The sequence below is a fragment of the Lichenostomus cassidix genome, chromosome 27 (genome assembly GCF_008360975.1).
Source record: "Lichenostomus cassidix isolate B80296 chromosome 27, HeHo_3.0, whole genome shotgun sequence".
NCBI lineage: Eukaryota > Metazoa > Chordata > Aves > Passeriformes > Meliphagidae > Lichenostomus > Lichenostomus cassidix.
The window spans coordinates 5,466,087-5,479,071 of record NC_139507.1 but is presented as its reverse complement, the minus strand read 5'-3'; the positions used below and the strand labels follow the sequence as shown (position 1 = coordinate 5,479,071).

The 12,985-nt window shown below is 65.1% G+C and overlaps 2 protein-coding genes across 2 annotated transcripts; one reads left to right on the top strand and one right to left on the bottom strand.

Annotated features, from left to right (window-relative positions):
- The first annotated feature begins 1,002 nt into the window (after nt 1–1,002).
- On the top strand, nt 1,003–5,224 carry DLX3 (distal-less homeobox 3). The gene is made up of 3 exons (XM_085083502.1): nt 1,003–1,976; nt 2,319–2,509; nt 4,588–5,224. The coding sequence occupies exons 1-3, from the start codon at nt 1,658–1,660 to the stop codon at nt 4,903–4,905; spliced, it is 828 nt and encodes a 275-aa protein (XP_084939628.1). The 5' UTR covers nt 1,003–1,657; the 3' UTR covers nt 4,906–5,224.
- A 3,942-nt stretch (nt 5,225–9,166) lies between these two features.
- Nucleotides 9,167–12,365, bottom strand: DLX4 (distal-less homeobox 4). The gene is made up of 3 exons (XM_085083539.1): nt 12,000–12,365; nt 11,265–11,458; nt 9,167–9,832 (listed from the first exon to the last, which is right to left on the bottom strand). Exons 1-3 carry the CDS (start codon nt 12,277–12,279, stop codon nt 9,578–9,580), a joined length of 729 nt encoding a protein of 242 aa, XP_084939665.1. The 5' UTR covers nt 12,280–12,365; the 3' UTR covers nt 9,167–9,577.
- Nucleotides 12,366–12,985: the final 620 nt, after the last annotated feature.

Here is a 12,985-nt window from a genome sequence, read left to right as displayed (position 1 = left end):
GCCGTTCCTATTCCCATTCCCATTCCAGTTCCCATTCCCCTCTTCCCATTCTTATTCTTACTTATTCTTGTTAATTCCTATTTATTCCCATTCCCGTTCCTATTCCTATTCCTATTCCTTTTCCTATTCCTATTTCTATTCCTATTCCTTTTCCTACGTATTCTAATGGGAATAGAATATTAGAATATTAGAATATTAGAATATTAGAATATTAGAATATTAGAATATTCTAATGGGAATAGCCATTCCTATTCTAATGGGAATAGCATAGGAATGGCTATTCCCATTGCCATCCCAGTTCCCATTCCCATTCCCATTCCCATTCCCATCCCAGTTCCCATTCCCTTCCTTTCCCATTCCCGTTTCTCTCCCTCTCCCCATCTCCTGGCGCTGCCGGGATTCGAACCCGCGGAGTCCCAGGGGAGCTGTGCAGTTCCCGCCGTGGCCGCCAGGTAGCGCCATTGCCCCGCGCCACGGGACCGCAGGGGGGGCGACCCTGGGGACACCGCGGGGACAGCGCCGGGGGGGTTGGGACACGGAGGGGACAGGAGGGGACACAGGGGACAGGACGGGGACAGCCCCCCCCCACCCCAGCCCCCCGGTTCCTCTCGGGGGAAGGATCTGCCCGCAGAAGCAGAGACCCCCCCCAAAAATAAACCCCCCCTGCAAAGTCCCCCCTGCCCGGGTGCTGGGGGTGGCTGGGGACAGCTCTGCGAGTGGCCGGGGGACACCAGGGTGGCGCGGGACCCCGGCTGGGTGACACGGCTGGGGGTCCTTAGGGCAGCAGAGGGGTCAGGACCCTTTGCGGGGTGGCAGAGGGGCACAGAGCCCCGGGGTGTCCCCTCCGAAACCAGGGCTTGTCACCGCCCGGGGGGTGTCCCCTCCGAAACCAGGGCTTGTCACCGCCCCGGGGGTGTCCCCAGAGCAGGGGGAGCAGGGCGGGTTTGGGGTCCGTGAGGCTCCTCTGGGCCGGGGGGCTCTGCCTGGGGGGTGGCGTTGGGCTGGGAGATGCTGCTGGGAGAGGGTGGCGGCAGGGGACAACTGGGGGGGACATAAAAATACTCCAGAAGCCCCCCAGGCCCAAGCGCGGATCCATCCCAGCCCCAAACCCCAACCCTCCCTTCCCTGCACCCCTCAAAACACTCCCCACTGCTCCTCCAAATCCCCCCGCAGCCCCGAAACTCCCCTTGTAAACCAGCCCTGCTGTCCCCCACAGTGTCCCCAGTGTCCCCAGGCCCCGTCCTGCAGACAGGAGCCTGCACACTTTATTTGTTCCCTGCCCTCCTTCACCCACTCTTTGTTGTTTCTTGAGAGACAGAAAGAAGAAAAAAAAAACCCAAAAAAAAAGAAGAAGGGAGAGAGAGAGAGAGAGAGAGGAAAAAAAAAAAAAAACCCACACAGGAGGAGGCAGGAGCCTATTTTGCCTCCCAGGCAATATTTCTGGAGCCAATCGGAATGCGCACCCACCCTGCCCTGCTCCCTAATTAAAGGCTTTAAGCAGGCGGCCGGGGCCGGAGGTTTGGGCACAGTCTCTCGGTGGCTCGTCGCGAAGCAGCCGCAGCTCCGCACCCAGCTCGGGGCTCGCCAGGCCTCGGGAGCCGCCAGGTTGGGGGGTCCCCGGCCCGGGCAGGCAGCTGCCCCCTCCCCGCTCCCCGCCATGAGCGGCTCTTTCGATAAGAAGCTCTCCAGCATCCTGACGGACCTCTCGGGCTCGCTGAGCTGCCATGCAGCCTCCAAGGACTCGCCAACCCTGCCGGAGTCCTCGGTCACCGACCTGGGCTACTACACGGGCCAGCACGACTACTACCCGGGCCAGTCGTACGGGCAGCCCGTGGGCCACTACCCCTACCCCCAGTTCAACCTCAACGGCATCGGCGCCGGTGGCACCTACTCGCCCAAATCCGAGTATTCCTACAGCCCTTCGTACCGCCAGTACGGCCACTTCAGGGAGCAGCAGCTCCCGGCGCAGGAAGCAGGTAGGGATGCCGGGGGGACAGGGGGCGAGCCCGTCCCGGCTCTGGGATCCCCAAAGGGTTTGGGGTTCCGTGGGGTTTGTGGGGTTGTGCCCCTCCGGGTGTCCCCGGGCTTTGCGGAGTGTCCCCAAGTTGGGGACAGGGCTGGTGGCCGCTTGGGCTCAGCCGCCTCCGGTGTTCCCGTGGGATGGATCCGTGCTGGACACAGTCCGGGACTTATCCAGGGCTGTCCCAGGGGATGGGACATCGGGGACACCGCCAGCGCCCGGAGCGGGGTGACACCGAGCTGGGGACGGGGTGCCTGTCCCGGGGACGCTGCCCGCCTCACGCCGCGCTCTCCCGCAGTGTCCGTGAAGGAGGAGCCGGAGCCGGAGGTGCGGATGGTCAACGGGAAGCCCAAGAAGATCCGCAAGCCGCGCACCATCTACTCGAGCTACCAGCTGGCCGCCCTGCAGCGCCGCTTCCAGAAGGCGCAGTACCTGGCGCTGCCCGAGCGCGCCGAGCTGGCGGCTCAGCTGGGGCTCACCCAGACCCAGGTACGGCCCGATCCCCCCCGGACACCCCAATGATCCCCCCGGACATCCCAATGATCCCCCCGGACACCCCAATGATCCCCCCCGGACACCCCAAATCCCAACCGCGGCCGGGAGCGAGCAGGAGAAGGGGAGCCGAAGCTGCTGCCTGCTCGTGAATTCTGGATTTGGGAAGGAATCTGCTCCCGGGGAGCCGGGAGGGGTTTGGGACACGCGGGGATGGAGTTCCCCGCACCGCGGGTTGTAGGATCGCTGGGCCTGGTTTCCCCTTCAGAGCAGATCTGCTGTGCCCAGAGACAGGCGGATTGGGGACAAGGGACAGAGCGCAGCCGTGCTGCACTCGGCAGTTTTGGGGTTCATCCCACCCCCTCTGGAGCCCTTTGGCCCCATCCCAGACCTCACAGGGTTTGGGGTTGGATCCTGCCCGGCGCCTGGGACAGTCCTGGTGGCGGCACACCCGATGTCCCCGGAATGTGGGACACCGAGTGCCAGGCGGCACAGGACGGGCGCTCAGGGTGTTTGGGACATCCCATCGCCACAGCAGCTCCTGACCCCAAACCCACCCGGAGCGCTGCGGCCGGACTCTGTTCCTGCTGCCCACATCTCCCGAGGTTCCACCTGGCTCTGGCCGCCCCAGAAGGGATTTGGGGACAAGTTCCACACCCGCTGGCCCTGCGCTGGCCCTTCAGGCTGGACTGGAAGAGCCGGGACGGGCTGGATGGGTTTCTGCTCTCCGCCAGCCGCCCGGATTTGGGGCTAAACCCCCGCTTTTGGGGTCCCGCCTGGCGCGGGGACAAACCATCCCCTCGGCTGGGGGTGGGAGGGGGGCGGGCTGTCCCCGCTGTCCCCGCAGCGTGTGACACCCCCGCGCCCCAGCGCGGTGCCCTCCCTGCCTCGGGGCTGGCGCCGGCGCCCTTGTGCCGCCCTTGGCCTTCCTCCTCCTCCCTTGGGCGATGAAGCAATCGGGGACACTCGGCAAAGGGCTGACGGAGCGCGTCACCCGCTCCCAGAGGGACATCCTGTTTGGGTGACAACCGCCGCCACCCCCGCCCCTCGCCCAGGGCCAAGGGCGTCCAGCGCCGCCTCGCCCAGCGCGGGGACGCTCCCGACGCCCGGCGAGTGGCGTGACGGGCTCCCCGTGACGCCCGTGTCCCCAGGGGGGCTCCTCGTGACGCCCGTGTCCCCAGGGGGGCTCCTCGTGACGCCCGTGTCCCCAGGGGGGCTCCTCGTGACGCCCGTGTCCCCAGGGGGGTCCCTGCAACCGCCGTTGTCACACGGGTGCTTCCCACGGAGCGCGGTGTGGCTGTGGTGGCGGTGTGGCCATGGGGTGGCCGTGGGGTGGCCATGGGGTGGCCATGGGGTGTCCATGGCCATGGTGTGTCCCTCCGTGTCACCACCCCGGGTGGCTTCCTGCGTGTCCCACGACACCTCTGTCCCAAGGGGCTTCCCGCCACACGCCGTGTGAGGTCCCCACGGTGTCCCTTCCCGTGGCAGCTGGTGCGTCACCCTTGTCCCTTCCTGTGTGCCGCTGTGTGTCTGGGGTCACTGCGACCTCCATGTCCCTTGTCCCTTCCCGTGTCTCTGGGGTCACTGTGACCCCCAAGGCCCTTCTTCCTTCAGGGTCCTCATGACCCCCATGTCCTTTCCCATGTCTCTGGGGTCACTGTGACCCTCTTGTCCCTTCCCGTGTCTCTGGGGTCACTGTGACCCCCATGTCCTTTCTGGTGTCTCTGGGGTCACTGTGACCCCCATGTCCCTTCCCTTGCATTTGGGGTCAGTGACCCCCATGACCTCCACGTCCTTTCTGGTGTCTCTGGGGTCACTGTGACCCCCACGTCCCTTATTCCTTCAGGGTCCTCACGACCCCCATGTCCCAGGCTCGTCCCAGTGCCCAGAGAAGTGTCCAGATTCCTGTCACCTCCACGTCCCTCCATATCTTTAGGGTCACCGTGACCCCCGTGACCTCCAAGTCCCTCCCCGTGTCCCTGCGCTCCCTGTCACCCTCCAGCCCGCCGCCCCTGCCACCCCAACCCCATCCCACCCCACCCCTCTCCCCGCTCTGACCCTCTCCCACCCCGCAGGTGAAGATCTGGTTCCAGAACCGGCGCTCCAAGTTCAAGAAGCTCTACAAGAACGGCGAGGTTCCCCTGGAGCACAGCCCCAACAACAGCGACTCCATGGCCTGCAACTCGCCGCCGTCGCCCGTGTGGGACAGTCCCGGCGGCAGCTCCCGGACCCCCCTGCCGCAGCCGCTGCCCTACAGCTCCTCGCCGGGTTTCCTGGAGGAGCACAACCCCTGGTACCACCCGCAGAGCCTCAGCGGCCCCCACGGACCCCAAAGCGGCCCCGCCATGCACCACCCGTCCCCCGGGCCGCCCAGCACGGGCGCTGTGTACTGAGCGCGGCGCGGAGCTCAGGGACGCTGCTCGACTCGACTCCTCGGCCTCCTTTTTTCCCCCCTAGTTTGGGTTTGTCTCCTCTTTTTTTTTTTTTTTTTTTTTTTTGTTCCTAAAAAAAATAACGAAAGGACACCCCCGTGGCACCCCTAGGAACTCTCTCTCCTCTCCCCCGCTCGTCTCAGGAACCAGAGGACTGCAAATCTCCGAACTCTCTGCTCCCCGGTGCGGGAAATGTGGAAAATCCTTCTGCGACTTTTTCACTTTTTGAAAGTTTTTCCATCGCACGCCCCCCAAATAAATTCGGCCCCCCGAAGAGCTTCATCCCCGGAGCTTCGCCTTTTGGGGTCACCCCGCCGAGTGACCCCGGGCGCGGGGGACACCCGGATCGCGTCGGGATGGAGGATTTCTGTCACGACTGTCGCGACAGGGGGGCGCTTGACGCCGGAGCAGCGGGATGTGCTTAGCCCTGGCTCCCCAAATCCGCGGAGTGAGAGCGATTTTGGGGGTCGCGGACACCCCCCGGGAGCCAACAGGACCCTCATCCCGGCCGGAATCACCCGGGACGATGCTCAGACCAGAAGGTGGTGATTTAAAACTAAATAAAAAAAAAATTTGGGGGAGGGTGTGGGGAGGGAAATATTTTAATATTTAAAGAGTTCAGGAATGGTTTAAGTTATTTTTTTTTCGAGAGAAAAAACTCGTGTTCATCTCCGTTTTCTGGCAGTGCCTCCAGCTGTGGGTAAAAAAACGGCGAAAATGCCTCTTTTTTAACAAAACCGACGTGTTTTAAAGGGGAAAAAAATAACTAAGCTCTTTCCTATTTTTTAAGAGAATAATGCTATTTTTTTAAGCAGAAAGTGCCGTTTTAAGGAGTGTTCATAGTGTTGTACAGTCCCGGGGATTTATTTATGTTGCCTTCTATAAATAGGGGTGTTTTGGGGGGAAAAAAAGGGAGTGTACATAAGGTTCGTTTGTATAAAGTTGTTCCAAACCAAACTGGTTTCGGTCTGGTTTTTTTGTCCTTTTTTTTTTTTTTCTAAGGAAAATTCCCCCCCTGGTTGATGGGAACCCCCTCGGGTCAGGGGGAGCCCTGAGTGTCCTTTGCTGATTCCCCAGGGAAATAAATATTCCTTAATAAAATAAGTTTGAATTTAAAGCTCCAACACTTTTTTTTCCTCCCGGTTTCGGGAGGGTTTTGAGGAGCAGAATTTGGGTTTTTTCCACCTTTGGGAAATGTGGATTTAAACCTTTCGTCCCCCGAATCCCTCCTTGTGCCGCCGGGAGGGAATTTGGGGTGGGAAAAGGATTTTCTTCCCTGTTTTCAGGGTATTCGCTCCCCTCTTACTGGGACCAGTGCGCTCCCAGCCCTGCAGACTGGGAGGGTGGCCGCGCTGTCCCCGTGTCCCTTTTGGGGACAGCACAGACCCCCCAGGACCCCAATCCCGTGGGATTCACACTTTCCCTGTCCCCGCTGGTGTTGTTGTGGCGCTCGAGGGACCCCAAAACGCGCCAGGGGGTCCTGCTGTCCCTCGTGTCACCCACGCCGCGTGGGGAACCCCCAGATCACCCCACACCCTATCCAGGGCCAGAGCACGGGGCGCTCCCGGCTCTCGGTGTCCCCAAATGTGTCCCCAAAGTCCCCAAACCCACGGCGGGACTGCCTCGCCCCCAAATCCCCTGCAGCTCCCCATTCCCATGGGAAGAACAGGACTGGGAGCAGAGCTGCCTGGAGCTGGAGCTGGAGCTGGGCAGGTTTCGGTTTAGTTTTTGCTTATTTTTTTTCAAAAATTTGATTTTTTTTTTTTCATTTCGAGGAGGAGGAGGAGGAGGAAAAAAACCGAAAAGGCGGCGGGTTACATATCCAGGGATTATGTAAATCCCGGGTGCCTCCTTGCCCACGGCGAGGCTCCAGCTCTGCTCCCTCCGCACCGCCCGCGGATCGCGGAGCTCCTCTGGAGACCGGGAGTGGGGCTGGGGAAAGATTTGGGATCTTGGAGATCACCTGGAACCCGGGAATGGGGCTGGGAAAATATTTGGGATCGTGGAACTCCTCTGGAAGCCCGGGAGTGGGGCTGGGAAAAGATTTGGGATCATGGAGATCACCTGGAACCGGGGAATGGGGCTGGGAAAAGATTTGGGATCGTGGAACTCCTCTGGAAGTCCGGGAATGGGGCTGGGAAAAGATTTGGGATCGTGGAACTCCTCTGGAGCCCCGGGAATGGGGCTGGGAAAAGATTTGGGATCGTGGTACTCCCCTGGAACCGGGGAATGGGGCTGGGAAAAGATTTGGGATCGTGGAGATCACCTGGAAACCCGGGAATGGGCTGGGAAAATATTTGGGATCGTGGAACTCCTCTGGAAGTCCGGGAGTGGGGCTTGGAAAAGATTTGGGGTCATGGAGATCCCCTAGAGCCCCGGGAGTGGGGCTGGGAAAAGCTTTGGGATCACGCAGCTCCCCTGTCCCCTCTGTCCCACCCTCGGAGCGTTTTCCAGAGGGTCCCCCGGGCTCCTGTCCCCTCTGTCCCATCCCAGACCCCCGAGGGGTCACCGCCAGCACCTCCCGCCGCCCTCCCAGCCCAAAGGCTACCGAGACACCCCAGAATTCCCAAAAAGTGCCTGTGGGACCTCGAGATCCCTGCCGGGGCCAGGCGGTGTGTCCAGCACGGTCATGGGAATGGGATTGAGAACGGGAATGGGAATGGGAATGGGAATGGGACTGGGAATGGGAATGGAATGGGAAAGGAATGGGAATGGGATTGAGAACGGGAATGGGATTGGGAATGGGAATGGGAATGGGAATGGGATTGGGAACTGGAATGGGAATGGGATTGGGAATGGGATTGGGAATGGGATCGGGATTGGGAGCCAGGGGCAGGATCCCCGCACGAGTGGGGACATCCCCGCAGTGTCCCCAACATCCCTGTCCTGCCCTGGACAGGAACAGAACGACCACCCCAGTTATCCCAGTTATCCCAGTTAGCCCTGGTGGTACCGGGGATGGTCCCGGACAGCCCCAGGGTGGCGATCCTGGGGACAACCCCTCGGAGGGGACATTCCCGGTGGCTCTGGGCAGGACGGAGGGTTTTTGGGGTCCTGGCGGCGCGGTGGCAGCGCCGGGGGTGGCAGTTCCCGGGTGGGTGACGTTGCCCGGGTGGGTGGCAGTGTCAGGAGGGTGACAGTGCCAGTGGTGGCAGTGCCGGGGGTGGCAGTGCCCGTGTCCCCCCGGTGTCACCCCCGCCCCAGCAGCGGCCTCCCTCTCGCTCTGCTCCTGCCCCGTTGCGACACCTGCAGCCCTTGCGTCACCCGGTGCCACCCCGGGCGCGGGGGCAGCTCCCGCCCACGGCCCGGCCCGGCCCAGCCCGGCCCAGCCCGGCCCAGCCCGGCCCAGCCCTCCATCACCCGGTGACACTGCCCTGCCGCCGCCGGGGCTCGGGGTGACCCCGGAGATGGGACAGGATTGTCCCCTCGGGGATGTCTCTGCTCCCGGCTGTCCCCATCCCCTGTGCTCTGTCCTGGTCTGGGGACAGCGAGGTGACACCGAGGAACAAGCCCAGAGCCATCCCTCTGTGGGATTTCTCCATCCGGTGGGTTAATCCCCACCGGGCTGGGAGGTCTGGGAGCTCTGGGATCAACACCCCAAACCCCTCGGCTGAGCGGTCAGATGGCGGCCGGGAATTGGGGACACGGGGATCCCCGGTGCCACCAGCCCCGGACAGGCCATTCCCCGGGTCACCTCTCCGGGGAGCCCCAGAGGGGTGTCACCCCCACCGCGGGTGACAAACACCGAGCAGGATCGGGAAAAGTGGGAAAAACGACATGGAGAAGAAGGGAAACGACAGCAAAGATGTATTTTCCTGCCTGGTTTTGGCCTCTGGAAGCACAAAGGGATCAACCTGCAGTGGGGAATCACCTCTGATCCCAAAATAACCCTCTGTCCCCAGGCCTTGGGGCACAGGGCAGCAAGCAGGGCTCAGCTGGGGTCCCCAGCCTGTCCCTCATCCTCCTGCCCCACACCCCCAGATTTTTGGGGAGACACTTCCAGCCCCAAACTGGCCGAAATCCCCCGCAGGAGGTGCCAGGAGCCTCCCACCCCCCCCGGCCCCACAAATCCCCTAATCGGGCTCCATTTCGGGGCGGGACACAGCCCCAGCACCGCCAGCCCCTCGGGGCTGTTTTCCCAGGACATGGGGAGCCCGAGGGTCCGGATGGAAGTGTCCCCCAAAGCAGGGACACGCCAAAGCCGCGGGATGGGGAGCAGCAGAACCGATCGATCTCAGCCTGTTTATCAATGGGGCAAAACCAATAACCAGAATTCACAAATAATGCCAGGCCGGGGGGCTGGGGGCTCCCCAGCCCCTCTCGGGGTCCCCCTGCCCCCTGTCCATGAATGGGGGGACCCATGGCCGAGTCCTGTCCGGCTGGGGTGGCGCACAGGGTCACCGCGGAGAGTGACAGAGCAGGACATCCCCAGCTTCCTGCAGATCGCTGTCACCTTCCTCCTCCTCCTCTTCCTCCTCCTCCATGTGCTGGGATCGCCCAGAGCCTCGCTGGGCTCCCAGTCCCTCGGGGCACAGCGGCAGAGCGTCCCCCTCAGTGTCCCTCCGTGTCGCTCAGTGTCCCTCGGTGTCGCTCAGTGTCCCTCCGGTCCGGCGGCGCTGGAGAGGTGACAGTGTCACATCATGGGGGTCCTGGGGATGGCGTCCTGCGGGTGCGGCGGGTACCAAGCCCCGAAGGTGTTGATGAAAGCCGCGGGGGGCACGGGGGGTCCCTTGCCGGGCCCGGGGAGGTCCCAGAGCGGCGGCAGGCTGGGCGAGCAGGGCGACAGGCCGGGGGTGCCGTGCGGGGCTTGCTCGCCCTCGGGGCCGCTCGGGCCTTGCTTCAGGATCTTCTTGTACTTGGAGCGCTTGTTCTGGAACCAGATCTTCACCTGGGGGCGGGCAGAGGGGTCAGGGGGTGCCAGCAGCCCTAAACCCCCCATCAGCCATCCCAGACCCCAGTGAGACCCCATAGCTGAGGGGTGTGGGGGAGACACCGTGCTGGGAGCTCAGCCCTTCACCAGCCAGCCCAGACTCCCTCTGCGGCAGGGGGAGAGTGGGAAGAGGCCCGGGAGGGCGGAGAGCGAGGCAGAGTCCCCAGGACTGTCCCCGTGTCCCCGTGTCCCCATGTCCCCCGGCCGCGCCGCCCCCAGCCCCAGCCGGTTCCAGTGCCGGTGCCGGTGGCGGGCTGGGCCGGCTGCGCCCGCCGCGCTGGGGTGGTGGCCCCGCTCATTCCTGCCCGCGGTCCCCCCCGCGCTGCCGGCAGGTTCCCACTTGTCTCCTCTCCCCGGCTTTATGAGCTCGCTTCGCCCCTGGCTCCGGGGCTGCACCGCTGCCGCCTGCCTGTCTCTCCCCATCGCCTTCAAAAACCCACTCGCCCCGTCCCGCGGCCCGGGGCCGCCAGCCCGGGCACGGCCGGGCCGCCAGCCAGGCTCCGGGGCTGGGAAAGTCCCGCTGCCGCTGGGAGGTGCGGGCAGGGGCGCCCCAAACCCGAGCCCTGCGGGCCCACCGGCGCCAGCTCCCCCGCCGCGGCACGGCTCGGCTCGGCGCGCTTCCAGCGCCACGGCCGGGAGTGCAGCCGGCCCGGTGGGCTCGTGGGGCATCCCGGTGGGCTCAGGGTGCATCCCGGTGGGCTCAGGGTGCATCCCAAGGGGCACATGCCACATCCGGAGGGGCACATGGGACATCCAGAGGGACACATGGGACATCCCGGTGGGCAGGTTGAGCATCTCGGTGGGCACAGGGTGCATCGCAGTGGGCGAATGGACCATCAGTGGGCACATGGCACATCCAGAGGGGCGCATGGGACATCCAGAGGGGACATGCCACATCCAGAGGGGACATGGGGCACCCCGATGGGCACGTGGAGCATCCCAGTGGGCACATGGCACATCCAGTGGGGACATGGCACATCCATGTGGGGACATGCCACATCCAGAGGGGACATAAGGCATCCCGGTGGGCACATGGTGCATCTCGAGTGGCACATGGCACATCCCAGAGGGACACATGGCACACCCCTGTGGGGACATGCCACATCCAGAAGGGGCATGGGGCACCCCGGTGGGCACATGGAGCACCTCGAGTGGCTCATGGCACACCCCGGTGGGCACATGGAACACCTCGAGGTGCACATGGCACATCCCAGCAGGCACATGGCACATCTCGAGCGGCACACGATGGCTCTCGGTGGCACACGATGGCTCTCGGTGGCACACGGCACATCCCAACGGCCATGCCCAGCCCCGATGGCCACAGGTGGCCCAGATGGCCATGGCCGGTGCCGATGGCCGCTGTCCCCGCGGTGTCGCCGCCGGGCCGTACCTGGGTCTGGGTGAGCCCCAGCTGTGCCGCCAGCTCGGCGCGCTCGGGCAGCGCCAGGTACTGGGTCTGCTGGAATCGCTGGTTCAGCGCCTGCAGCTGCAGGCTCGAGTAGATGGTGCGCGGCTTGCGCAGCTTCTTGCCCTTGCCGCCGAGCCGCAGCTCCCCGTTGGGCACTGCCAGCGCCTTCTCGGGCTCTGCGGCGGGGACAGGAGCCGCGATCAGCCAAACGCACCGCGAGGTTCAATAAACACCCAAGAAACACCCCAAAAACACAGCAAAACACCTCAAAAACACCTCAAAAACACCCTAAAATACCCCAAATCATCCCAGCCCGTGCAAGGGCAGGATGGGATCATCCATCCAACGCCACTGGCCAAGGCCAGCAGCACAGGGGTCACAGGCCTGGGGCTGCACCCGCCTGGGGGGCCAGGGGCACCTGGGGGTCCCGGGGACATCCGGGGGTCTCAGGCTGGAGGTACCGGCAGCGCGGGCTGATGCTCCCCGGGGCTCCCCGAAGCCACCCAGGTGTCCCCGGCGGGTCGGGGCGCTCTGGGATTGAGGGGACATCACCCCCAGCCCCCCCGGCTCCCCCCAGCCCCCCCAGCCCCCCCAGACCCCCCAGCCCCTCCCCAGCCCAGCCCAGCCGCTCCCCCGAGCGCTTCCGACAGCTCCATCCCGGCTCCCCCAGCCCGGAGGGTCCCGGCTGGGATCCGGCACCCCCCGTGCCCCCCTTACCTGAGTCCTGCAGCCTGGCGGCGGGGCCCGGGGCGTGCGGGGCGCCGGGGGGCGGGTAGGGCAGGTAGGGACCCCCGTGGGGCGGCGCGGGAGCCCCGCCGGGGTACGGGAAGGGCGCGGGCCGGCCGTAGGGGGAGAAGGGCGGGGGGTCGTGCTGGGGGGGTCCGGCCGGGGGCAGCCCGTGGTGCAGGGGGTAGTGCTGGGGGGGGCCGAGCTCCAGGAAGGAGGCTTTGGAGGGGTCGCTGCCCAGCAGGGTCTCGGCCATCGAGCTCATGGTCATCGTGCGGCCGGGCAGGGCCGGGCAGAGCCCCGCCGAGCCGAGCCGAGCCGAGCCGAGCCGAGCCGAGCCGAGCCGAGCCGAGCCCAGCCGAGCCCCCGCCGCCCCCCGACGGCTCCGGCAGCCGCGGCCCCGAGCCCGGGGATGCCCCGGACGCCCCGCCCCTCCCCGCCCCCCCGCGTGACGTCACGCTCCGGGGCACCCCGTTCACCCCCACTGTGTGTGGGACCCCCTTCGGGGACACCTCCCCCCCAGTCTGTGACAATGCGACCCTCCCTGGGGCTGAGGGGACACCCCGACCCTCCCCGCGCCCTGGCGGTGTCCCCCGGGGGAGGAGACCCTCGTGCAGGGTGTGGGGGGTGACCCCTGCTCAGGGACCCCCGAGAGGGACACGGGGCAGCCCCGGCGACACGCAGGGGGACACAGGGACAAGGACAGAGGGCGCCGAGGCCATCCCCGCGCTGGGGGGCTGAGGGCACTCCCGGGATGCCACACCGGGGTGGGACCCCCCGAGCCACCCCCGGCAGTCGCGGGGCCTCTTCCCGGCGTCGGCAGCTCCCGGTGCCCGCGGGGCTCTGCTGCCGGCGGGTGACAACCTGCCCGGCCTGCCGCGCCCTCCGTGACCCCGCGGGGCCCTGGGGGACCTCAGCGGGACAAACCCCCCGGTGTGGCGCTGGGAGCTGCTGTCACTGCCCGTGGGGACAGCCGC

Coding starts and splice junctions, on each gene's coding strand:
- DLX4 (XM_085083539.1), bottom strand. CDS start 12,279: ATGACCATGAGCTCGATGGCCGAGACCCTGCTGGGCAGCGACCCCTCC. Junction 11,459..11,999: donor CGCCAGGCTGCAGGACTCAG/GTAAGGGGGGCA, acceptor TCCCCGCCGCAG/AGCCCGAGAAGGCGCTGGCA. Junction 9,833..11,264: donor TGGGGCTCACCCAGACCCAG/GTACGGCCCGGC, acceptor GCCCGCCCCCAG/GTGAAGATCTGGTTCCAGAA.
- DLX3 (XM_085083502.1), top strand. CDS start 1,658: ATGAGCGGCTCTTTCGATAAGAAGCTCTCCAGCATCCTGACGGACCTC. Junction 1,977..2,318: donor GCTCCCGGCGCAGGAAGCAG/GTAGGGATGCCG, acceptor GCTCTCCCGCAG/TGTCCGTGAAGGAGGAGCCG. Junction 2,510..4,587: donor TGGGGCTCACCCAGACCCAG/GTACGGCCCGAT, acceptor CCCACCCCGCAG/GTGAAGATCTGGTTCCAGAA.